Below are 26,234 nucleotides of genomic sequence, written 5' to 3' on the forward strand. Positions count from 1 at the left end.
CAAATTTGCAGTTCGGAAGGAATTTGTTATGAAGCTTAAAAAGTTGCTGCTAACATGTGCATCTTCATGTCTTTGGATTTGAACATAAAATTATAATTTCTTACTCCTGTCTTGAAATGACCTTGACTAGCAAGAACAAGGACACTCGATGTTGAAAAAGGCAATGGACTTCCTTCCACTCGTGCAGATATTTGAACTTCAATCTTGACGGCTTTCAAAACCTCACAAATTAAAGTCTCTTCAAAGCTGGTTCTGGTCGCGGATACCATGAGTGAGCCGTTGAACATTATCATATCGAAGAGTCGCGTTCACTTGCGTCCGAGGATAGGAATGTTGAATATTTGATACACACACCTCTACCTTCCCCGGGTTCCTTCTGGGCAATTTCTAGGTAACTTATTAGGTGAGTTAACTGAATTAATCTGATTTTTTTTATTTTATAAAAAAGTAAAATGACGTTATTTTAAAATAAAATAATGGGTTTGAGTTGTCAAACCATTTTTTTAGATGATGTCAAATCACTCCCTCCTCTTTTTTTTTATTGAAACATTAAATCTTGGATTAAGATAATATTTGGTGTTGTTATAATAATTATTTTTAAAAATATTTTTTTATTTTAAAATGTATAAAAATAATATTTTTTATTTTTAAAATTTATTTTAAGATTATCGTATCAAAACAATACAAAAACACATAAAACACGTGTGTATGTATCGTCGCCTTAAATTTTAAATCTTAAAATAAGTATTGTTTATGTATACTTAAATATATAGATAAATTATGTATATGATAATTCATGTTTGAGTATTGTATTTAAATTTTAAATTTTACAATATAAATAATTTGTTAATTATTAAAGTGATTAGATCCTTAAAACAAATGAGTTTCAAGTTATATATTTTCTTAATCACCAATAAATTTAAATACTTATAAATATAAAAATAGTTGTTTATTTATGGATAAATAAAAATTCATTGTTATAAAACATTTTAGAATATTAGTTATTTTTACAAGCATATGCCCTTCAAATTAATGAAAGGACATGTTTTCAGAGCTTCGTTGCAGCTATGCCTCATTTCATAGAGAGAGAGGACTTCATCATCTTAAATTTTGATTTGAGAAAAATAAATGAATTGTTAAAAACAAGAAATTAAGGTGGTTCAGCTTGGTGGCGTACTCCATCAACGTAGAAGCTACAAAAAGATACTATATCTCATTTATATTTTCTGAAAATTATAAAATACCCATATTTATCTATGTAGAAAAACTCACTATAAATGAGGAATTTCTTGTTATTCAAACTATAACCAGTAACATATCAACAAATTCAAAAAACCAATCATGTTGATAAATTAAATAGAAACAATTACTTTCTCATCAATCACTTTCCTGAACAATCAAATTAATATAATTATAATTTAAAATTTAACTGGTCAGACCCTGAGTTTGCTTCCAAGAAGTTAATAGTTTCAGTCCCATAAATCTCGGGGCCATTAGAAGTTTACTTGGTCGTTAACTTTAGGACCCGTGGGATTAGTCGAGGTGCACGCAAGCTGGCCCGAACACCCACGTTAATCTAAAAAAAAATTAATATAATTATTATGAGTTGTCTTTTTAAGTCCTTAATTTGTGCACATTACTATATTTATTTAATGGTCAATGTATTATTAATAAGAGGGTATTAAAATAAACTTTTTGAGCTATAAAAATAATGGACTAAAAATAGATTTTGAGTTTGTTTATAAAGTTTTTGTCCATGACTTTAAAGTGATTTAATTATCTCTTCATATCAAATTTATTTTATTTTATATTACTGAATTGCATAAACAGAAATTCTCTGCAATTAAGTAAACTAATTAAGATGATCAGTACCCTATTATTAAGTGTACGAAAACACTTAATCCTTGCCAAAATAATAATTACATTAATTTGATTTTTTTAAAATAACTGTTTTCATTTAATTTTCGTATTAATATATAGTTGTTCAAGATATATAATTAGACATAGTTGATGTTTTTTTTTAACGTGATGACATGGAACGATGATATGAAATATTAATTAATTAATGATATAGGGTGTAACTTATAAGTGCCTCTAATTACAGCTCAAGCATCGTAAAATTTCTTTATTTATAATGGGTGATTCATGTGAACAGGGAAATATATCGATTAGGTTTATTATAAATTAAATTATTTAATCTTTTGAATCACTCTAGCAAATCCCAAGATTAAGTATTTTTTACTTATAAAAATATTAAAATAATATTTTTTTATTTTTTAAAGATTATTTTTTCTATCAGCACATCAAAATAATTTTAAAACACCAAAAAATATTAATTTAAAAAAAATATTTAAATTTTTTCAAAAATATTTTTAAATATAAAAACAACCAGAGTTTAAATGAAATATTAATATACCAAAGCTATTAATGGATAAATGAGAAAGAGGGTGACGGATATTCGTACACTTACGTGATTGTGTTTTATGTTTTAGACATGAATTCTAAGATCTTTGGTTAAAAAAAAACCAATTATATAGAAAGCTCGGGTTATTTTCTACAGGGCTTGCAATATAACACTTGAATAATATATATATATATATATATATATATATTAAAAGACTGGAGAAAATTATATTGGAACCCGGAATTTCCAAGAATATTTTAACATTTCATCCACGAGTAGAAGATTTGTTTTCTTTCTCAAGTAATATTTTATCGACTACTTATTAATTCATGCTCGATTGATTGATTTGAGGTTATCTAAAAAAAAATATTTGACATGTACTGACACAAGGAGATATTGAATTTTCTTGAGAGCACGTCCACTTTTTAGCCCAGCTTCCCTTTTTATATTTTAAAAATATTTTTAAAAAAATTTAAAATTTTTTATTTTTTTTAAATTAATATTTTTTAATATTTTTATATTATTTTGATATGCTGATATCAAAAATAATTTTTTAAAAATAAAAAAATATTATTTTAATACATTTCTAAATAAAAAACATTTTAAAAAATAACCACAACCACATTTTCAAACAGGTTTTAAGAATACAGCAAGTCTTAAAGGCCATCACTATAGTCTTCAGCTAATTTCGAATAAATAGTAATTATTATTTTTTAAAATATTTTTTAATTAAAAAAGTAATTTAAATTTATTTTTAATATTAACATATCAAAAGAATTTAAAAGATTAAAAAAACTAATTTAAAAAATAATAATTTAAATTTTAACAAAAAAAACAGGTTGAAACTCACTCATATATCAAAACAAATTTTGCTGCACGCTTTAAAGGTTCATACCTTTAAAGCGTGCAGCAAAAAAAATTTTGGTATTGTAATAACAGTTAATTTTTAAATTATTTTTTATTTAAAAATATAAAAGAATATTTTTTTAAATTTATTTTTAATATAAATATATAAAAACGATCTAAAATCATCAAAATAACTTAATTTGAAGCTAGAAAAAAAATTTAAATTTAAATTTTTTAAAAATACTTTTGAAATGTAAAAATAATATGAAAGTTTTGCGTATAGCCTGCACTGCAATACCACTGTGACGCCTTCACAACCCGCCCCTCTCGAGCCAACAGTGCATTTTTGGTTGAACCCTTGGTCAACTGTGCCTCGAATTTCCTCGGGTCAAAAGCACCCCGTTTTGATCCCTGGCCTAGGGTGTGCGGCAAGTCTGGAATCATGAATTTTTTATCCATGAAGAAACATAAAGGCAATCACATGGAAGTTTCGTACGGGGAATAAATAAAATTAAAAGACTAACCCATGACTCGTTGATTTACTTACCATCAAAGTAAAATTCAAAAACTGTGCCAGGAAGCGTTAATATCATGTTTGTTATAAGTTTTAAAAGTAATTTTGAAAAGTATTATTTTTTTATTTTAAATTAATATATTTCATGATTTGGATTATTTTGATAGGTAGATATAAAAATTAATTTTTTTAAAAATATTATTTTAATATATTTTTAATTAAAAAATATTTTAAAATAAAAAATAATCAGCGATACCAAACACCGCTGTGAGTTTCTCGCATAATTATACCAGTTGCGGCACGCCACGTTTGGAAAGTGACCCAACAATACATCTACATACCGGGAACTTTAATAGGCCCGTCAACTTCACTTTTGAGACGTGGCAGTATTCAATTGGATGGCCACATAGTGGAATCTTGTTGCTTCCAAACCTAATAAAACACAAATTGTAACTATTCTTTTAGTCCTTTTATTCTTAATTAGGTTATAACTTAGTTCTTCGTCCGTTCAGACAAATGATTTTTTGAAAATTGTTTTTGAAAATATTTTTTTTATATAAATATATCAAAATAATCTAAAAATACCAAAAACTAAAAAATATATATATATTTTTAAAATACCAAAACAAACAACTTTTAAGAATTTAAAATCAGGAATATGACCGGACTTTTACTTCATTCTAATTTTATTGAGTTTGAAAATAATGAAGTACTATTTTCTTCATTAAATTAAACTTAAGAGGATATTTAAAAATAAAATAATACTTAATTTTTACAGAAAACTAGAGATATAAAAATAAAAATAAAAATTGAAACTTCATATTTAAATGTATGGTTTCTGCATTAAAAAAAAATGAAGAAAGTAGTTTTTCATAAGAATATATTTTAGAAGTTCTCCACTATTTTTCTTAACAATATTTTTGCTATCTTTCAAATAAAATAAAAATGATATGAATAATAAAATCTCTTCTGTACATAAGTACTTTTTTTAGCAAGGTAAAATTTTATTTTATTTTATATTTTTATAATTTCCAATATCATAAATTTAATTATTATTGTCAATCTAATATAAAGACGTTTCTTGAGTTAATAATATAAAATCTTTATTATAATTCTTAAATACTAAGATGGTTATTATAAATTTTAATTTTAATTTTTTATGAAAACAATTTTCATCTTGAATTATTTATTTTATTTATTTTTTCGTAGAAAAATTTATCTTTGTTCTCAACAAATAAATATATTTTTATTTTTTTAGTGGAAATAAAAAGGAAAATAGAATTTTTCTATTAATGAACATACCCAACATTTTTTTTACCTTGCAATATAATAGTTAATATGCTATGGAAAAATAAATACAAAATACATGTAAACATTAAATTTCATCATGACTCTAATACATAGTTGAATAAGAAAATTGGAAGGAAAACTTGATAATAGATTTATTTTAAAAAATCAAAACTTCAAAAAATGTACTTGATGAAAAATCAAACACGACACGTTTGGTTCAGCTTACTTACAAAACGAGGAAGGGGAAATAAGACAATGGTCAACAGGGATTAAATTATAGTGTTTCAAATGCAAATGACTAAGATATAATTAACTTTAAAATATAGGGATTAAAAATAAATTTAACAATACACAAAAGACAGTCAGATAGGTTATTAAAGGAGAAATGAAAAGGAGTTGGGGGCAGAGAGAGAGAGAGGTCTAAGCAATTGAATCGCTCTCTTCTTTACATGCTCACAGTCGCAGATCTAAATATTCAGAAGTAATTCTGATTTTGTAACCCTAAATAAATACTACGAATACAACTAGAGATTCAGAGACATATCAGTACTGGTAGCGGCCGCCGAGTCTCTCTTTCCGGTAAGTGTCCGACCACCTTTCTCAATTTTAGTTTAAGATCATCATTGAAATGATTTTCATCTTCTGTTTTTTAAAATTATTTGATTTTGGATCCGTTATTTTCTATTTATTTATTTTTGTTTTAGCTTTGGCGAAGTTAGCTAAAAAGAAATGGAAAAGTTTGTATCCGTCAGTTTTAATTTCACTTACCTATTTCTTATACTACTTTGATTTTCTGTTCTTGTTCTCTCAATTTTCCTAGTGATTGATTGTCAATTTCAGGTCAAAGGGCGGGACTGATTGGATTTCACTAAGATTTAGGTTGTAATTGATCTTTCTCGATGGGTAAAGGAGGGGAGGACTATGGGGAAAGGGATCAAAATGGTATCGAGTCGCAAAACCAGGGTGATATTTTCCCTGCATGGGCCAAGGAGGTTAAGGAATGTGAGGAGAAGTATGCAGTCAACCGTGAATTTGGGTTATCGAGTGCGGATGTTGAGAAGAGGCTAAAGATCTATGGTTACAATGAATTAGAGAAACATGAGGGTGTTTCGATTTTTAAACTGATATTGGATCAGTTCAATGACACGCTAGTTAGGATTTTGTTAGCTGCTGCTATTGTATCCTTTGTCTTGGCTTGGTATGATGGTGAGGAAGGAGGGGAGATGGGGATTACTGCCTTCGTGGAGCCGTTGGTGATTTTCTTGATCTTGATTGTCAATGGCATTGTTGGGATTTGGCAGGAAAGTAATGCAGAGAAAGCATTGGAGGCTTTAAAGGAAATCCAATCAGAGCATGCCACTGTTATAAGAGACCGAAAGAAGTTCTCCAGCTTGCCTGCAAAGGAACTAGTTCCAGGGGATATTGTGGAGCTGAGAGTGGGTGATAAGGTGCCTGCAGATATGCGGGTTTTGAATTTGATTAGCTCCACACTTAGGGTTGAGCAAGGGTCTTTGACAGGAGAGAGCGAGGCAGTGAGTAAAACTGCTAAGCCTGTTGCAGAAAGTACGGATATTCAAGGGAAAAAATGTATGGTTTTTGCAGGAACAACAGTAGTGAATGGTAACTGTATATGCTTAGTTACAGAGACAGGAATGAATACTGAGATTGGGAAGGTGCATTCCCAGATTCATGAAGCCGCGCAGAATGAGGAAGATACCCCATTGAAGAAGAAATTGAACGAGTTCGGAGAAGTTCTAACAATGTTAATTGGAATTATTTGTGCCTTGGTTTGGCTTATTAATTTGAAGTACTTCCTCACTTGGGAATATGTTGATGGCTGGCCAAAGAATTTTAAATTCTCATTTGAGAAGTGCACGTATTACTTTGAGATTGCTGTTGCGTTGGCGGTGGCTGCTATACCAGAAGGGTTGCCAGCAGTAATCACTACATGTTTGGCACTTGGAACTCGAAAGATGGCTCAAAAGAATGCACTTGTTAGAAAGTTGCCTAGTGTTGAGACTCTTGGTTGCACAACAGTCATTTGTTCTGATAAAACTGGTACTCTAACTACCAATCAGATGGCTGTATCTAAGCTTGTTGCTATGGGTTCTAGGGTTGGCACTCTCCGATCCTTCAATGTGGAAGGGACAACCTATAGTCCTTTTGATGGAAAAATAGAAGATTGGCCCGTGGGTCGAATGGATTCTAACCTTCAGATGATTGCTAAGATTGCTGCTGTTTGCAATGATGCTGGTGTAGAGCAATCTGGGAATCATTATGTTGCTGGTGGAATGCCTACAGAGGCTGCATTAAAGGTAAAATGACCATCAAAAACTGGATTTTTTTCTCAATTATTATAGCATTGTGAATTTGTATATAAACATAGTTTACGTAAGGTAGTGCCAACAAGGCATTAACAGCACCAATTTGTGATTGAGTTTTGATGCTGTCCCTGTAGTCTCTCTCTCTCTCTCTCTCTAATTGTGTGTGCGTTCATGCTTTTGTATGCATTATTTGTCAAGTGTATTTTCTTGCTACTGTATATGTGGATTTATTAGTATGATTCGGGGCGAGGCTTGTTTGTCTGGGAAAGATATGGGATTGCCTTGTGATTATATGGCACAAGGACTCAGATAGTATGCAAGGTTTATGGGATACAGATTTCTTACTGGCTTTTTTTTGCTCTTTCCCATGCTAGGTTATGGTTGAAAAAATGGGATTTCCTGGAGGGCTTAGCAAGGAATCATCTTTAGTTCATGAGGATGTTCTAGGTATAATACAGTATCTTGTTCTATTTCTCTTCTCTATTTTTTTAGTAGCTCTAACATTTATTTTTTGGTCTATTTTGGTCCTATATTCTTGTGCCATGTAAGCTTGCTGCCGATTATGGAATACGATGGAGCAGCGGATTGCAACCCTTGAGTTTGATCGTGATAGAAAATCCATGGGGGTTATTGTGAATTCTAGCTCTGGCAAAAAATCACTGCTAGTGAAGGTTCATTCTTCCCTCTTGCTGTCTTGTAGGTTCAGCTTTTTTGCAGTTAAATTGTCTGTTCTTTTACAGCTAATATCAACTGTGGTCGGTATTGTGTATCATGCACTGGAAAAAAAGAAGATGATCACCAGTCATGCTTAGCCCATGAATATGCATAAAAAGTTGGTATTGAGTCTGAATATCATAGATATTATTTAAAGCAGATTCATGATTTGTTTCTCCTTCTAAAAGACAGGCTAAAATGCAAGTCACCCTGCATACACCCTACGTAGGACAGTAATGTATATGGTTCATCAAACAGTCACATCAAGTTGTATCATCCATTAGCATGAACCTAATTTCTAATCCTTATCTTAATAGAGTGCAGGAAAATTTATTTTGTTACAAAAATCAACATGTGGTCTGGTCTTTTACCTTTTGTTTTGGTCAGATTATACAAAATAGTCACAGGGATTTTGGTGTGTTTGCACCTTGTTTCTCCTATTTTCAAAATGGCACGTATCTTGTGACACTAAGCATCCAGTGAAACCGTTAGTCAAAGGGTGAATAACCATATTATCATATAGATAAAGTTTACCCTACAAAACCATATTACTCTCTCACACACATATGGCAGTCATCATTCTCAACTACACCTGTTTGGCTCACCAACTGATTTCCATGCAGCATTCTCTCTTTTCCAAAGAATTTCCTTAAGCCTTGAAATTTAGGTCATGAAGTTTGTTCCATAACAATTTGTTTTAGACAATCATGTCATTGATGGACTTGATTCAAACAGGCACCTAGAATACCTTATGTTATGGTTTAATAAGTAGATTGGAAATAAAATGGTAATATATATATCCAAAAGGTGGTGAGACTTCTAACATGCTCCCCCCCTCCCCAGTCTCCTTCTTCTCCTGTAGGCCATACTCATCGATAACGTCTTCAACCTGTTTTTCTATTTTTACTTCCATCTATGCTTCTCAATTTTATTTTTAAGTTCACTTTAATTTATTGTTCTTTTCTTTTTGGGATTCTTTTCTGTCGGTAGTGATTGACGCTTTTCAATGGAGGAGGTTGAAACCCTTCAATCAATCTTGCAGATCTAAAATGTTAATTTATTTTGCTTTTTAGGTGACCATGTTATAATCCATGAATGGACCTAGGTTAAATGGACCTTAAAAATAATTACAATACACTGAAGAGGATTAGGAGATGACAAATGTACTTGTGAGAGTGAAAATAAGTAATTAGAAATTGGGTTTTTTATTACTTGGGTAAGATGTTCTGCAAAATTTGCCAATTGGATGCTTTGAAAGACGAGGAACAAACATGATCAACGGGTACTTGTGGAACTTTTTGTCCTTTAATTGAAAATTGCTCATTAGAAGTGTGTTGTTGGACATCTACTGTAAGAACCAAAAGTAAACTATATTTTCTTTTAATCTTATGAACTGATCTCTTCTTTTTTCATTGTTATTTTTTCTCAGTGTAACATTCTAAGTGAATAAATAATTGAATTTATCTAGCTATCTGCTTAGTTTTATTTGTTGTTTTCTTTCCCACTGGAAAATCATTACCCACAACATTTGGTCTGGGGTGAATATCTTGGGTTTGTAAAATTTTCTAGAAGGCTATGTCCTGCTGCTGCTTTTGGACTTTCTGGTTGAGGTTTGACTTGGATGACTGCAAGTTTTTTTAAGCTTCTGTGTCTTCTTTTTTCATTTCAGTTTGTCATGTATATGTCTTGAGGTTAATGCTCTGCTCAAATGTTGCAGGGTGCGGTAGAAAACTTATTGGATAGAAGCACATCTATTCAGTTGCTTGATGGCTCTGTTGTAGCATTGGATCGGTGTTCGAAGGATCTTATCTTACAAAACCTTCGTGAAATGTCAACAAGTGCATTACGTTGTCTAGGTTTTGCATACAAAGAGGACCTTTCAGAGTTTAGAACTTACAGTGGCGATGAAGACCACCCAGCTCATCAGCTTTTACTTGATCTGCATAATTACTCTTCAATTGAGAGCAATCTCACTTTTGTTGGCTTAGCTGGGCTCAGGGTGAGTTTCTCCAGCAATCTTCTGTTTTCTGGTCTGTTTTCTTGCTTTCTCAACCATAATTAAAATTCATTATTTGATCCCAAATTGTGAAAGGATCCTCCTCGGAAAGAAGTTCGTCAAGCCATTGAGGACTGCAAAGCAGCTGGAATCCGTGTCATGGTCATTACAGGAGACAACAAGAATACAGCTGAAGCAATTTGTCATGAAATAGGTGTCTTTGGACCTTATGATGATATCAGTTCTAAAAGCTTGACTGGCAGAGAGTTTATGGGCCTTCGTGATAAAAAAACTCATTTAAGACAAAGTGGAGGATTGTTGTTCTCCAGGGCTGAACCAAGGCATAAGCAAGAAATCGTGAGGTTGCTTAAGGAGGACGGTGAAGTTGTTGCTATGACTGGAGATGGAGTAAATGATGCACCTGCCTTAAAGTTGGCTGATATTGGCATAGCCATGGGCATTGCTGGGACAGAGGTCAGTTTATGGTAATTTGGTGGATATAAATTATGTGGACTTTATGCAGTTAATGGACATCTCTGTGGATCTAATTGTATGCGAAAGTGTATTGGCCAGTTTCTTATGCTTTAATTAGATCTCATGGTTTGTTCTCTTTGTTGTTTGCTTTGCAAGTGTATAATTATATATCATGTAGCTAGGGCATTTTAGTCAACTTAACTAGTCCATGCTGCTCTGAACTGCATTTTGTTTACTTACATTGTCTGCACCATTTTTTTATTAAAAAATTTCATACCAAATACTCATTTTCAGGTTGCCAAGGAAGCCTCTGACATGGTGTTAGCTGATGATAATTTTAGCACTATTGTTGTTGCTGTTGGTGAAGGCAGGTCCATTTACAACAACATGAAGGCTTTTATCAGGTTCGATATATTCTGTTTAGTCAATTTTACATCCAGTGTGGTCTATAAGATAATTTCATATATTGGTGGACTGGAGCACAATTGACACAGGCAGTTCAAGGGCTGTTCTGGTACTGCTTTTATGGGCCGAGAATGGTTTTTTGAGGGGTTTTAGGTTAAGTTTTGATGGTTAAATATTGGGTTTTGTTTGCTGGAAACTATCGATAGACATAACAGGATTTCTAGGAGACTTTGAAGGAGGAAAACCTAATCCCTTGTACCTGGGGTGCATATGCGTCTCACCCAAGTGAGATTTTAGTGAGATTTTATCAAACTATCGCAAAGCATATAGCTGGAAAATTTTAAACATAAACTCATTCCTTATTGAAAGATTCCAGACCTTTTGTGTAGAGTTCCTAATACTCCAAATTCATATATAAGAAGCACTACTATTTCTATGTAAACCCACTAAATTAAGGACTAGTAAGACACTGAAACATGAAATTAAGAAGGGTATCCCATCAATTTGATCTGACAAAATAACAAGTGATTGTTGATATTCGCTCAGGAACATACACTTCAAAATTTATAGAGAGGGTTTCATGAGTTCTGTTTGTCTTCACCCGGTTGGTCCTAACAAATAGTTAGCTTCTGGCAAACAAACCAGTAGTATGTCTGTGATCAGTAGAAATAATTGATTAGCGATCCTGGTGGATCTAACATTGGTTGTTATGCATGTGATGGAGCTTTGACTCCTCACACTTGAAATGAGATTCATTAGCATGCTAGAATTTCAAGTGTCAAGGGATGAAGTGTTAAGGCCTAAGGGTGCAAAAAAATAAAAAATGGTTGAAGGGTGAAGTGTTAAGGATGTTTGGTAGGTATGTTAAAAATGATGTGTTATAGTGGGAATAAATTTCCAATCAAAGTTTAAATTAATAATATGATTAATAATAATAATAAATAATGTGTATTAATGGGACCCAATGGACATAAAGGACATGCCAGAGAAAAAGAGACATCAATCATGATTTTGAAAAAATAAATTGGCACAAATTTTAAAACCTTTCCCCCCTCAACACCCCCCCAACCCCTTAGTGGGTTAACACTTGCCCCTTCTTGGGGTTAAATGTTAACTAACACCTCAACAACACCCCCCCCCCCCCTCCCCCCCTTTAAAAGTACCAAAAATATTGCATAGTTCCTTATGTTGTCTTTGGAGATGTGTGGGATAAATGGGAATGCAGTAATCATTACCCTGACGAGTCAAGTGCAACTGTAGAAAAATTGTCCCTGTGCTTCTAAGGTTCTGTGCACTCTTGCTGCTGACTAGTTTTGTCAATTCCTGAATAGGACACCTTTTTATACAAAAACTGCTTGCTGTCGTTTTCATCAAGTACTGAACCATCTTTCTTGCTCTTGGTTCATCTTGAGAATTTTGGGTTTTAACTGTAGTGATGCTTGAGCTCTCAGATTGATATGCACCAGATGGGATCTTTGTTAAGCAGTGTTTTTGTTGCTTCGGATGGCAATCCACCTAGTAGGATACAGCTTTTTTGCGTATATGCTGTTAGAGTAATCGACAAAATGATAATTTGTAGAGAACTTTTATATTGTATTCTTTTGTGCATTTAGAAACTAAAAACCATGTTGCTTGAGTTCTCGAATTGATATGCCCTGACAACATGAGAACTTGGTTCAACCAGTGCCCATGTTGCCTGTATTGGTGATCCACCAAATAGGATACAGATTTTATGTGCATGTGCTGGTAGTCATGTGTGCAGATTATGATGTGTGCCTATGCAATGTGCATACATGTCAAATAAACATCTTTTTGTATGAATTGATAATCTGAGATTTGTGTATTCATTATGTCAAAAGTTTGCATCATTATTAACTTGTACCTGTCATACAACCTTAAAATCTCTTGCAATGAAAATACTAGATAAACTTGATTTCTCTGACTTGAAGATCTTCATTAACGGTCTTCCTCCTATTTTGAGATTGCATGTTTATTCAGTTCGAAACAACTTTCTTTTTTAACTACCTCAAAGTAACCGTTTTTTTCCTTTCCCATTTTCTCCCTTGAATCATATTTATTACAGGTACATGATCTCCTCAAATATCGGTGAGGTTGCCTCTATATTTTTGACTGCTGCTCTGGGTATTCCAGAAGGAATGATCCCTGTTCAGCTTCTCTGGGTTAATCTGGTCACTGATGGACCCCCAGCAACGGCGTTAGGATTCAACCCGCCAGATGGAGATGTAATGAAAAAGCCTCCTAGAAAGAGTGACGACTCCTTAATTAGTGCTTGGATTTTATTCCGCTACCTGGTAGGGAAACGGTTTTTACCTCAAATCAGATAACTTGTTTTTTCTCCCCAATCAGAGAACTTTCCTTGTTAACCTTAATGTGTCCTTGATGTAGGTGATTGGATTCTATGTTGGGATTGCAACAGTTGGTGTCTTTATCATATGGTACACACGTCACACATTCATGGGTATTGACCTCAGTGGAGATGGCCATAGTCTTGTCACCTACTCTCAGCTCGCTAACTGGGGTCACTGTGAATCTTGGAAGAATTTTTCTGCATCACCATTCACAGCTGGGTCTCAAGTGTTCAACTTCGATGCAAATCCATGTGAATACTTGCGATCTGGAAAAATCAAGGCTTCAACGCTCTCCCTTACCGTATTGGTTGCCATTGAGATGTTCAATTCCCTCAATGCCCTATCTGAGGACTGCAGCCTCGTGAGAATGCCCCCATGGGTCAATCCATGGCTCCTTCTAGCCATGTCTGTTTCATTTGGCCTGCACTTTCTGATCCTCTATGTACCTTTCCTAGCACAGGTATTTGGGATTGTTCCGCTCAGCCTGAATGAATGGCTCTTGGTACTGGCCGTGGCCCTCCCGGTTATTCTAATTGACGAGGTTCTCAAGTTCGTCGGGAGATTGACAAGTGGGTGGCGACATTCTGGTTCAAGAAGACCTTCAAAATCCAAGCCAGAGTGAGCACTAAATAAAGGATTGTGGTTGGACTCCTAATCCTGGTCCATTGCCTTTAACCCTCCACTTTTCAATATGACAAGGGCTGTTATGGACCTCGAAGACTACATTAGATTTCGATTAGACAGAATTGTATTAAGTACTCTGCTTAAAATATAGGATTATTCTGGGATTCTACAGTGGCCCAAATTTCCCCTTCTTCGCTCTCCAAAATTGAGCTTGCAGATCTTTCATTTTCGTAGGCCGAAGAAGCATCCACAAGGGTGGTGTCACTGGTGTGCCTGGCTATAGCAATTAGCAAGTGAAATGTTATGTTATGGAGAGGAGATTCAGAACAATTAAAAAAAAAAGAGAGTCAAATGTGTTCCATGGCAACATTGATAGAAACGAACGAGCATTTATTACATCACATTTTGTCAGATCACCAATCAAGGTGTTGATATGTCTGTTAATTATCGTTGTCTATTTTTTCTTTTTGTTTCTGTCAATGATAATTCCTGGATATGGCTGACAATTGCTAGTTTTTGAAAAAATCCAGGGAATGCTAAGCCAGGAGTGAACAACACCAATAAAAAATAAACTAAATAATCAAACTCAATCTTAAATAAATATTGAAGTCTGAAATTAAAAAAATATTGGATGAAATTTTTTATCAAGTACCCGTTGATAGGATAAAAAAATATTGGATGAAATTAAAAAAAATATAGGAAAAGAAACTTAAGGAAGATGAAATTGTAAAAAAACATTAATTTCAAAAATTATCCCAAACAAAACAAATAGTAATCAAAAGAATGATGATCAAATTTGAAAAATGAAAAAAATTAAAGGTGGATGAAACTGAAAAAGAAATTTAATTTTATAAATTATCCAAATAAAATAAATAGTAATAAAAATAAAATTGGTCACATCCGAAGAAATAACAAATTGAAGGGCTGTTTTGAAATTTTGAAGGGGTAAGCAAGAAATCGAGGAGAAGAGAAAAAAGAAAGAAAAATAAAGAAAAGCACACACTGTTCAAACGATACAAGGGTCGCACACGCATATGTCAACTTTTTTTTGAATAATATTGATGTATGTTAAATTACAAAATCACCCCTAAACCAACCTATAATAACAAAAAAAATTAAGTAAAAATACAAAAATACCCTTGAACATAAGCCGTAGAAAACTCAACCTTTAAGGGCCTGTAAGTCATTGTATTATTCTTAAAAAAATAAAAATACTAAAACACCCTTGAAGATAAACTTTAAATAATGTTAAATCCAAGGGCATACTGGTCATTTTAATATGCATTAGAAAATAAAAAAACACTATTTGCTCTCTTTAAATTTGACAATGACCAATGCACTATTGGGGAATACCAAAATATCACCAATAGCTAGTTACTTAGTTTTGTTTTGTAGGGGTAAAATAAGATTTTCGTTGTGGATTACTAAACTAAAACCCCACAGTTTTTAGATTTTGTTAATACTAATTATATGTATTCATAAAAAAAAATTACAAAAAATAATAAAAACTATACTATTGGCCCATGCTAAGTCGTGGATTAGAGCAGAAATTTTTTGTAAAGGCATTGGTAATGTGTTTAAAAAATATGTTTTAACCATGAATTGAACGATATTTTTTATCTAATATTGAGATGGAAACACATTAGATCTACCTGGGTTAACCTGGGCTGACATGCGAAAGTGACGGGGATAATCTAGGAAAAAACAAATCGGAAAGCTCAATCTCCAATTAACTTAATGGTGAAAAATGAAAGAAGGTAAAAAATAACACTTAACTAAAAAAAAAAACCAAGTGAATTCAAGTTAACTAAGCAAACTCGCGATCTAAATAATGCATGTCATCGGATTCAATAAATTTTTTATTCAAAATATTATTTCTCATTTAATTATACAACAACAAAATGCACGAGAATTGTTTTATGATTTTTTAAAAGGAAAAATATCTTGATATAGATCATTAATAACAAATAGTGAAATTTCATTTTTTTTAGTTTTGAGCTAAAAAAATAAAATAAATTATTAATAATAAAAGGTAAAATTGTATTTTTTTCAAATCGAGAAACAAAAAAAGCATTAAATAAAAAAACAAGTAAATAATAGCTTGGATGCTACGGATTAATTGATTAAACCCGCAATTCTGTTTATGAACTTAATTGGGTTCAATGATATCTTTTATCATTTTTTTATGCAAATACAAAATAGAAAAATTTTAAAAAATAAGAAAGAAGTCCAGGCATGTGGTCTGGTAGCCCAACATGCATGGGAATAAAAAAAAACCAACCCAGTTCGTGTGTCTTGACCTAGTTTTATTCTCAAGATAATTTCTTGAAGTGGCATCCTCCCTTCTTTTTTTTTTTCAAAGAAGACAATACACAACACATCGTCTGCTCTTTTTGCAAAATCTAGTGACCAGAGTCGATGAAAAAATGGGCCTCTAATTGTTTTTGGCTAAAAATCTCATTTTTTATTCAAAATACTTAATTGATCGAACTTCACATCCATCCCAAACAAAACCACGTTGGATTTTTATATGATTTATTTTGACCCTGGTCGTATCAGGTTCTTACGTGATCCAATAGGGTGGGGTCATCCCTACTTTTAATCGATTCTAATCAAGGTTGTCAATTCCATTTCGTTTTGCCCGGAATGACAGAAACATTTCATACCAATTCAAAAAACAGAACAAAATGGAACAATTTTCATCTCATTTTAAATCTCAGTTCGTTCTGGATTTTTCGGCTAAATTTCGGCCGGAACGTTCCGGTTCCATTTCACATGTTCCGTTCCGCTCTTAAAAAGTCATTGAATCAAATTGAATCTTGTTCAATTTAATTAATTAAGCCATCCAAGTATAAAAATATCTTTTTCATTACTATTTTCAATAACAATGATACTAATACTAATATTGAAAAATATTATTACTATTTTCATTAACAATGATATTAATTTTTTAAAATTAGATTTATCACTAATATATATGGTTTATATTTATATTGTTTTTTTTTTCATGTTTATACTTTGTAGAAATTTGAGCAAAATAAAGGATATTTTAGATTCCATTAGCCTTGATAACATTGACCTAACTTTATATTTAAAATATTTATGTTAAAATATTTTACTTTCATAATATTTTGATATTTTGTTTAAGTTAAATTATTTTAAGTTAAAAATCTATTTAATGTTTACTATTTAGAAATATTTTAAATTTTAAAATTATATTTGTTTTACATTGTGTTTGTATTGTATAATTTATAATTAATTTATTTTAAATTTAAATTATGTTTGTTATATATATATATAAAGTGAAATCTTGAAATGGTACAGACATTACAGCCATACCCAAGATTCTTGGGTATAGTTTTATAAAAAAACCTAAAATTTTTAAATTTTTGTTTTTTTTAATATTTTTTATAAAAAAAATGACCCGCGGCATCGCGCGGGTCATGTATCTAGTGTGTGTATATATATATATATATATATATATATATATATATATATATATATATATAGTGAAATCTTGAAATGGTACAGTAAAATATTTTAAAATTAAAATATTTTATTTCAATTAAAAAAATAAAATACCTATGACAGTCTTGATTTAACAACGAAAAGAAAGGAGAGCCGCATTGATATCTGGGAAAGAATTAGGAATCAATTGATAATCGAGTAATACATCTAGAGTTAAGGTTCCAAACCGCTTATCAAAACCCTAAAACCCGTAAAACCCAAATCATTTGAGAGTGAAAGGGCAGAATATGGGGGGATTCTTCGACCTCAACATACCCCAAGACACCACGAAAACTACACGCATAAAACTTGTTGTGAAAGCTATGGAGCTAGGATACAGTGGCATCGCATACAACCGGAGCATCAAAGGTATCATGTCTGATCACGACCGTTGCACAATCCCACTCCTGTCCCTTTCCTCTTTACTCGATGTAGCTCCTGCCCTTGCCTTCTCCGTTAATCTCCACCGTGACCTCCTCGGAATCCCACGCTCCTCCCCTTTCCGTCAGTACACGCGCTTGACTGTCTCTGTTGATACTCCTTCTCAGGCCCAGGTGCTTAACTCTGGGAATCCTGTTTTGAAGACTTACGATTTTGTTGCTGTCAAGCCTCTGAGTCAAACTGCTTTTGATCACGCCTGTCTTAAATCCGAGGTTTGTATTATTATTATTGCTGCTGCTGCTGCTGCTTTTCCTTTTTATTTTTTTTTGCTGTTCACAAAGTAAAATTGAAAATTGCTCCTGGGTTTTGTATTTAATATTGATTTTATTTTATTTAGGTGGATATGATTGCCATTGATTTCTCTGTGAAGCTACCGTTCCGGTTGAAGCTACCTATGGTTAAAGCGGCAATAGAGGTTTGTTGTTCAATTGCTTTCTCATTTCATTTTTAATTTCTTTCCTTTTGTTGGTGGTTTTGGCTAATGGTTTTTTTTTTTTTCCTTTTGGTATTGATAATCAGCGTGGAGTTTATTTCGAAATTACTTATTCTGATCTTATTGCTGATATTCAAGTGAGGAGACAAATGATACCCAATGCGAAGGTGAGTTTTGGGATAGTTTAATGCTGCGTGATAAAGTTTAGTGATAAGTGAAATCAAATTTGTATAAAAAGCTTATGATAAAAAGAAATATAAGAGTCCGTCACATTTCTTGTTTTTGAATGACATGCGATTCATGACTCTGATGAGGTGATTTTCCACACATGCAATATCAGAAAAAGTGATCACTGAAATACGAGTGGGAACACACACTTTGAATTTTACAGATAGGGTTTCATGGGTTTAGCCATCAGCCTGCACCATGTATACATACATGAAAACTGTTGGTGCCTAGTTGGTCCTTACAAATTGTTCAAGGACTATCTGCATTTTGGCCAGTAGTCCAAAGGGGTTGGCACATTTTACCCTTTGGATAGTGATCCACTAATTGGATCTAGCTCTTTTATGCATGTGCTGTTAGTCATGTGAGCATATTCTGCTGTGCACCTATTCATTGTGCTTTCATTTGTCATTTGTTAAACAATCATCTTTTTGTATGAGTTGACAATCCGAACTTTGGTTTTTTTCATGCATATGTATGCACATATAATTAGCAATTAAATAATGGCTAACTTTACAATTTATTGAGGAAAAATGACTCCTAAGAAATTCAGTTTGTATTAATTAATCGTGTTTTGGCATTGATTTCCCAAAATGCTTTTGGTTGAAGCTTTTGTATTACAGTATCTTAAATAATGTTTGGCCAGTATAGGTACCTTGAATCATGTTTTGAGTTTTTTATTAGCCTCCATAACTCATCGAATGGTGGTGCAAAACAGTTGCTAAAGGACCTGCTGCATAAGAAATATAAAGACGTAAGAATGCCATCAATCTTGAATCTCATGTTATTACAGGATTGAGTTTGCATCGGAGAAAATGTGTAAATAACTAGTGTTTTAGAATATATAGTGTCTTAGCTATCATTTACAATTGTCAATCTTGTCAACTTGAAGCATCCAAGCTCCAGTTCTATTGCCAAGTTCATTTTATTGCTGAATCTTCTACTCATCTGGAAGCAAAAGCATTGCTTTATTGATTTTTGAAATTCTATGTGGATTGAGGCCTTTTCAAATTAAAACATTGTTTGGGACTGTGGTGTCCATTGGGATCCCTACTCCCACCAAAATAGAGCCTAAAAAATTGGAAAAAAAAAACAAATAGTTGTGATTCTCATGTGATTCATCCTGCAACTATCAATATGAAAGTTTACGCATGTTTTGACAAATCATCTGAGCTGTACTCTTTCTGGACTTTCAGTTACTAGTGGATTGGACTCGTGGAAAGAATCTCATTTTCACAAGTGCTGCTTCTTCTGTGAATGATTTTAGAGGGCCCTACGATGTTGCTAATTTTTCATCTTTGTTTGGTCTTTCAATGGAACGAGCTAAAACAGCTATTTCAAAAAATTGTAGGTATGAAATCATGCAAAAAGCTTAATTGCAGCAGCACAATTATGGTGAGCTAATGTTTGTTATGTGCACTGTTTTCAAAATGTTTTGTAGGAGTCTGATAGCAAATGCTTTAAGGAAAAAACACTTTTACAAAGAAGCTATCAGAATCGAACCAATATCATCTGATGAAATATCTGACACAAAGGAACTTATTTATGTGAACTGGCTGAAATGGGATCCAATCTCCAGTGGTGGAGGGGATTTACAACTGGGTGATATAGAAAAGTCTTTTTCTGCCACCACTAGAGTATCCACAACTGCAAAAGCAATTGATTTTTCTGAGGTTTTAAACGGCATGGCATCAAATGGTGCAAGTTTTTCAACTACTATTCCGGCAATTGAGACACCAGTTGCAATTAGTGGAGTATCTGAAAAGCCTGGTGAATTTGATTTTCTTCTTGAAACTGATCAGGCTTCATCAGACAATACTTCAGTGAAGAACCAAACTTCGAGCAATGAAAATTCTCAAGAAATGAATTTACCAAATGATGATACGAGGGCTTTCACCAAGTTCGAGGGAAGTAGAAGCCATGTGAGTACCATCAAGGAAGAATCCAAGAATTCAAACATATCAGATGTTATTCTTCCTTCAATAGTGGATGAAAGGCATGATATGCAATCACAAAAATGCATCCCTAGTTGTGAAATAAATGCTGTGTTATCTAATGCGAGTGTGATGAATCTGACATCTGCCACGGACATTAATAATACTACTTGTGTTGCTAATGCTAAAATAGATACTTCATGTGAGAATGCTAATTTTCTTGCTCCTCTGATTGAGAACCCCTCAAGTTTGAAAGGTTCTGATTTAGTTTTATGTCCACAAGATGTTTCTTTGAGTGAAAATTTAATGGAGATGGATGTTAAAGATCAAGAAGATATTCCAGTGACTGAAAAAGTTTCAAGCAGTGATCAGCTGGGAGAGTCTCAAAGTGATTTGATTACTATTGTAGATTATATCCCTCTTCTTGCCACTGATGACACAAACATTGAAAACTACCCTTTGGTTGCCAATAACCTGGAAGTTATGATGGATGAAGATGATACATATGTGACCAATAATGTTATGGGTAGAGCACAACTTGAGGAATCTGGGGATGAACCAATTGCACCTGTGGATCATATTCCACTTTCTGTAACCTCTGATGGCATGATTGTTAAAGATGTCCCTTCAGTTGCAAGTAGTGAGAACCTGGAGAAGCTAGCTGTGGAGGGGCAAGAGCATGTAGATGCTGATTCTAGATGTATTCTTGTCGTGGACGATGATTTGAAAGTTAAAGATAACTCTCCTGCTGAAACTTGTATGTCTCTGGAGGAAGTGGGAATGACAAGGCAAATGCATGAAGAAGCTAATGTTGAAAGTAAACATACAGCATTGGCTACATTTCAATCAGGTATCCTTTCAATTAGTTTTAGGAGTCAGATGCTATAATGACATTAATCAAGCTTTATTTTCTTTGATGATTATTCTGGATTTCCTCTTCTTTTTTTTTTTAATTTAATTTTGATTATCATGAAATGGAGGCAACAAGTTCATTGGTTTTGTTAAGAAATTCTGTTCTGACAACTGCTTTTATTTTGGCATCATTTAATTCTAATTTCAGTGTCCTGATTCATTTTCTTTTGAGGATGTTCTGCCATATCTATCTGTTAATAATCTTTGCTTTCTTCATATCACGGTGGTGATTGGGAACCAGAATAAATGGCAGACAATTCTGATTACAAAACTTGACTTCTGCTTAGATATACCTGACTACTTATTTATTTAATTGTCTTCTTAATGCCTCAAAAAAGGGAATAAAGTCTTTCGAACGATTTCACTCCTCCTGCCTTGTGTGTGTGTGCTTCTTTGATGAACAATTTCATGTTTTGTGAATGCAGGGAAATTTAAAGCAAAGCGGAGGACATCCCATCAACATCCTTCATTTCCTCTGAAGCGTTTGTTGAATCCCATGGCTTTCAAGAGAACTAAAAAATTTAAGCGGAAGGTGTGACCGGAACTTTATTTACCTTTGTTTCCTTTGATTAGCTGGAGCAGGATAAAATGTAAAAAAGATGAGAGATTTTGGTTATGAGGTGGAGAAATTTTGTTTTTAGATCTTACAGATGTTCCACTATATTTAAAATTTTGGCCTTGACACTTTGATTATGAATCTTGACAAATTCACTTGTAAAAATTATTATTTTTTTGGATTATTTTGGATATATATTGAAGTTAAAAATATATATATATTTTTTTTAAAAAAATATTATCATAATATATTTCCAAGAAAAAAAATCATTTAAAAAGCAATTCCTATTATGCTTTCAAATATCCCTTTAATCTTATTTAATTTGACCATAAAAGGATTTCATAAAAAAAAAAATTCGAGAATAAAAAAAAAAAAGAATGACTGAAAGAAAAAAAAAAACTGGGGAAGTGCTTTATTATTTACATGGATCATGAAGCAATACGAGAAATCGCCGTTCTTTAGGTTGTTATATATATATATATATATATATAGATCACAATCACAATTGGAGGCTTCTCTATAGAAATAACAAGAGCGTTGACTGTTGAGTGGGGGTGCGCGGGTCTCAACAGTCACCGCACTTTCTCCAAGAACTGGGTTTCTAAAAGGCTTTACCATAGAGCATTCGGTGCTAACGATGGAGTCATCACTAGAACTAGAAGCAGTGAACTTTGGAAAATCTATAATTATACCTAGCGTTCAAGAGATGGCCAAAGAGTCTATGACCAAGATCCCACCTCGGTATGAACGACCTGATCAAGATCCTCCAATTATCTCAACCGATGCGTCACTACTACTTTCGTCGATCCCTGTTATCGATCTTGAAAGATTGGCTATTGAAGATTCCATGGATTCTGAGCTGGACATCTTGCACTCTGCTTGCAGAGAGTGGGGTTTCTTCCAGGTGCGAATGAGCCTTTCTTTCATGTTATTTTTACATTATATTTAGACCTGTGGCACCAATGCTAATTGTCGTCGATGATATATTATAAACAGGTTGTGAACCACAGAGTCAGCAGTACATTGCTGGAAGAATTCAAGATGCAGGTCGAGAATTTCTTCAAACTTCCGTACGAAGACAAGAAGAAGCTGTGGCAGAAACCAGATAATCACGAGGGATTTGGGCAGCTCTTTGTGGTATCAGAGGAGCAGAAGCTAGACTGGTCAGATATGTTCTATGTAACAACCCTTCCTCTTTATCTTAGAATGAATGACCTTTTTGACAAGCTCCCTCCAAACCTCAGGTATCTCTCTTTCATCCTCTCTTTCTTCTTGGACTCAAAATCCACTCTGTGAAATGCACAAACATAAAAGCAGACACTTCACAGTTTGGTTTATTTCATTAACTAGGAGTCTAGGTGAAGCTATAACACATGAGATTGAGGCTAGAGTTTAAGAAATTAATAAATCTGTTTACTAGCAATTTTTTTCATTTCAATTGAAATTATCATTTTTTAAATGCAGAGAGACTCTAGAAACTTACTGTTCAGAAGTTAAAAAGCTAGCCAGTGAAATTTTGGGTCATATGGCAAAAGGTTTAAAGATGGATGCTGAGGAAATGAAAGAGCTATTCAGTGATGGAGTTCAATCGATTAGAATGAATTACTATCCACCATGTCCTGAGCCAGATAAGGCTATTGGGTTCAGTCCCCATTCTGATGCTGATGCTTTAACAATTCTTTTTCAGCTCAGTGATACTGAAGGACTAGAAATTAGAAAGGAAGGGAGATGGTTTCCTGTTAAACCACTTCCAAATGCTTTTGTTGTCAATGTTGGTGACATTACAGAGGTACTGTTTTTTCGCTTTGCTCAGTGTAGCACCACAGTCTACAAGCTGCTTGATTGGATTGTACATGAATAAATATGTTAAGCATTTATCTCAATAGCAAGCAAGCCTCTAATGAATGGGAAAAGATAAATAAGTTGATGTTATTTCACTCAAAATTGCCGAAAATACTCTTGGCGAGCATGGTTTTTTCTTTGTATAGAATGATAAATTTAAAGGAGAAATTGGTTATTCACTGTTATGTCTGCATTATCAGAAAAGTTGATCTCTGTTGTTGCCATTGTCTGATCGAATAATGTTCAACTTGATTTTGGATATCTTAAAACATGAATTCTTAGAAAAATCCGAAATTGGTAAGATCACAATTCATGCATTTAGCTGCCCATTGTTTCCATCATGTGAGATGCTCCTTTTTCATTCATAGGGACTGCAATTCGACCTCAACTTCTCAGAAGCATTGAAGGCGATGTGAGATGTGAACCTCTTCCTTAAAGGATTTTTAGATTAACTATGATAGATGCAATATGCCTGAAGAAGAATGTGAATTGCTTTCTAATTTGACATTAAAATATTTGTTGATTTTCCATCAGAACCTCAAATGGGTAACAACATCCAATAAGATCACCTGGGCCATGTATAACTTTTAATGACTTTAACAGTAAACATGAAACTGGCATGCCTTAACATAAGATTGTTGCTGTTCATGTTTTCTCTGCAGATAATTAGCAATGGTGTTTATAGGAGCGTTGAGCATAGGGCAAAAGTGAATTCAGCAAAGGAGAGACTCTCTGTTGCTACATTCTACAGTTCCAACTTAGACTCTGTCTTAGGCCCTGCTCCCAGTCTTCTTGGCAAGCATAATCCTGCAATCTTCCGGAGCGTCCCTACAGAGAAGTATTTCAAGGACTTTTTTTCTCAAAAATTGAATGGCAAGTCATACCTTGAATGCTTGAGAATAGCAGATGGATAAGACAACACTGCTGTGCACCCATAAAAGTAAAGAGAGTTGAATTTATTGAGCTGCTTATCTACAGAACTACTAATTATCCATGCCATGGATTGTTAGGTTCTATATTTGAAGACCAGCTTTAAGCAACTTAAATGCGATGGATTGAAAATCCAGCATTGTTATCCTATATAAAGGGTGTTTAAACGAAGCTACATTCCTTGGATCTGTGAAGTATCTCTGCTGGGAGGCAATTGAAGAAGTTGAAGAGGAGCTGCAAATATTACTAATTCACGCCGCCAGACCACCTTGAACCCATGCTGCAAACATTGCAAGCACAAACCACCTCATTATGTGATTTACCTGTTCAAGCCCTTTTCTAATTGATGATTTGTTGAATTAAGCCTATGTCCACGCTTTGTAATTGCCCGGCACACTGGCTGGTAAAAGATTAGACGCTCGCTGCCTCTGCAGCATGTTTGTATCACTTGGTCTCTGGAATTTAGCAGTCGTACAAGTTTTCCCGTATTTAGGTTTCTCTGTTCCCAGCAAATCTGAGAGCTATGTGCCCATTTAGTAACTCGAGATCCATGTCCCAACAATTTCTATGTCATCTGCATATGCTAGTCCACTCAATAGAAGTGTGTCTGCATCATTCTTTCCCAGACAAAAAAATGAGAATTCATCATTGGCAAGATGAACAAAAGCTTGAGGCATTTATCATTAATAAATCATTTATTCTTGGTCAATAAAAACACGTAATAGCATACGAGAAATATAGAGCACAAGATGATATGCCCTTGCGCTGTCGCGGGCTTATAAAACAATTGTACTTAATAGTGTTATAATTGTGAACCAACGCTAGATAAGTAATAGAAATTAAAGGTATGATGGAGCAAATATTTCATGACGGAAAAAAAAGTTGTGTTGGTGATCAAAAACTTAAAGACTAAACAAAATGATTTGTAGCAATCTACAGTGTTTTGTGAGAAAAAATACAGTACTTTCACCACATGATTTAGCTTTTCAGTTAATAAAAAGAAAAAAAAATTACAAAGCTAAATTCTCTACCAACTTAATATTAAAAAAAAACCAACAAAGATAATTTTGGAAGGAAAAAAACCCATGAGAAAAAACGTTGCAGCAATTGACAATGTTTTGTGAGGAAAACTATAACACTTTTCCCAATAAAATAAAATAAAAAACCATTTAGAGAAATATTGTAGCAATCCACAGTGTTTTGTGAGAAAAACTACAACGCTTTCCTCATATGATTTAGCTTTATTGTAATTATAATTCTTAACCAACTCAATATTCAAAAAACAATCGACAAAGATAATTTTGGAAAAAATCATAAAAAAATCACATGGAAAAACACTGCAATAATTCACAGTGTTTTAAAGAAAAAAAAATTACAAAGCTAAATTCTTAATCAGCTCAATATTAAAAAAAAATTAACTGAGACAATTTCAGAAAAAAAAATAACAAAACAAACCCAAAAAAAGAAAAAAAAAATCATGTTGGAAACACTGTA

General features: G+C 33.2%; 3 protein-coding genes across 3 annotated transcripts; all 3 read left to right on the forward strand.

The window, feature by feature from the left end:
• Positions 1 to 5,442: 5,442 nt before the first annotated feature.
• LOC7488148 (calcium-transporting ATPase 4, endoplasmic reticulum-type) lies at positions 5,443 to 14,404 on the forward strand. The gene is made up of 9 exons (XM_002314173.4): positions 5,443 to 5,633; positions 5,895 to 7,369; positions 7,753 to 7,825; positions 7,928 to 8,049; positions 9,810 to 10,091; positions 10,185 to 10,562; positions 10,857 to 10,966; positions 13,051 to 13,279; positions 13,374 to 14,404. Exons 2-9 carry the CDS (start codon positions 5,954 to 5,956, stop codon positions 13,956 to 13,958), a joined length of 3,195 nt encoding a protein of 1,064 aa, XP_002314209.1. The 5' UTR covers positions 5,443 to 5,633; positions 5,895 to 5,953; the 3' UTR covers positions 13,959 to 14,404.
• Positions 14,405 to 17,579: 3,175 nt separating this feature from the next.
• On the forward strand, positions 17,580 to 22,102 carry LOC7488147 (uncharacterized). Its single transcript, XM_002314172.4, has 6 exons — positions 17,580 to 18,120; positions 18,246 to 18,323; positions 18,428 to 18,508; positions 19,763 to 19,917; positions 20,008 to 21,350; positions 21,838 to 22,102. Exons 1-6 carry the CDS (start codon positions 17,716 to 17,718, stop codon positions 21,948 to 21,950), a joined length of 2,175 nt encoding a protein of 724 aa, XP_002314208.3. The 5' UTR covers positions 17,580 to 17,715; the 3' UTR covers positions 21,951 to 22,102.
• A 102-nt stretch (positions 22,103 to 22,204) lies between these two features.
• LOC7488146 (protein SRG1) lies at positions 22,205 to 25,228 on the forward strand. The gene is made up of 4 exons (XM_002314171.4): positions 22,205 to 22,872; positions 22,965 to 23,212; positions 23,433 to 23,757; positions 24,473 to 25,228. Exons 1-4 carry the CDS (start codon positions 22,606 to 22,608, stop codon positions 24,722 to 24,724), a joined length of 1,092 nt encoding a protein of 363 aa, XP_002314207.1. The 5' UTR covers positions 22,205 to 22,605; the 3' UTR covers positions 24,725 to 25,228.
• Positions 25,229 to 26,234: the final 1,006 nt, after the last annotated feature.

Source organism: Populus trichocarpa, chromosome 9 (assembly GCF_000002775.5).
Source record: "Populus trichocarpa isolate Nisqually-1 chromosome 9, P.trichocarpa_v4.1, whole genome shotgun sequence".
Taxonomy (NCBI): domain Eukaryota; kingdom Viridiplantae; phylum Streptophyta; class Magnoliopsida; order Malpighiales; family Salicaceae; genus Populus; species Populus trichocarpa.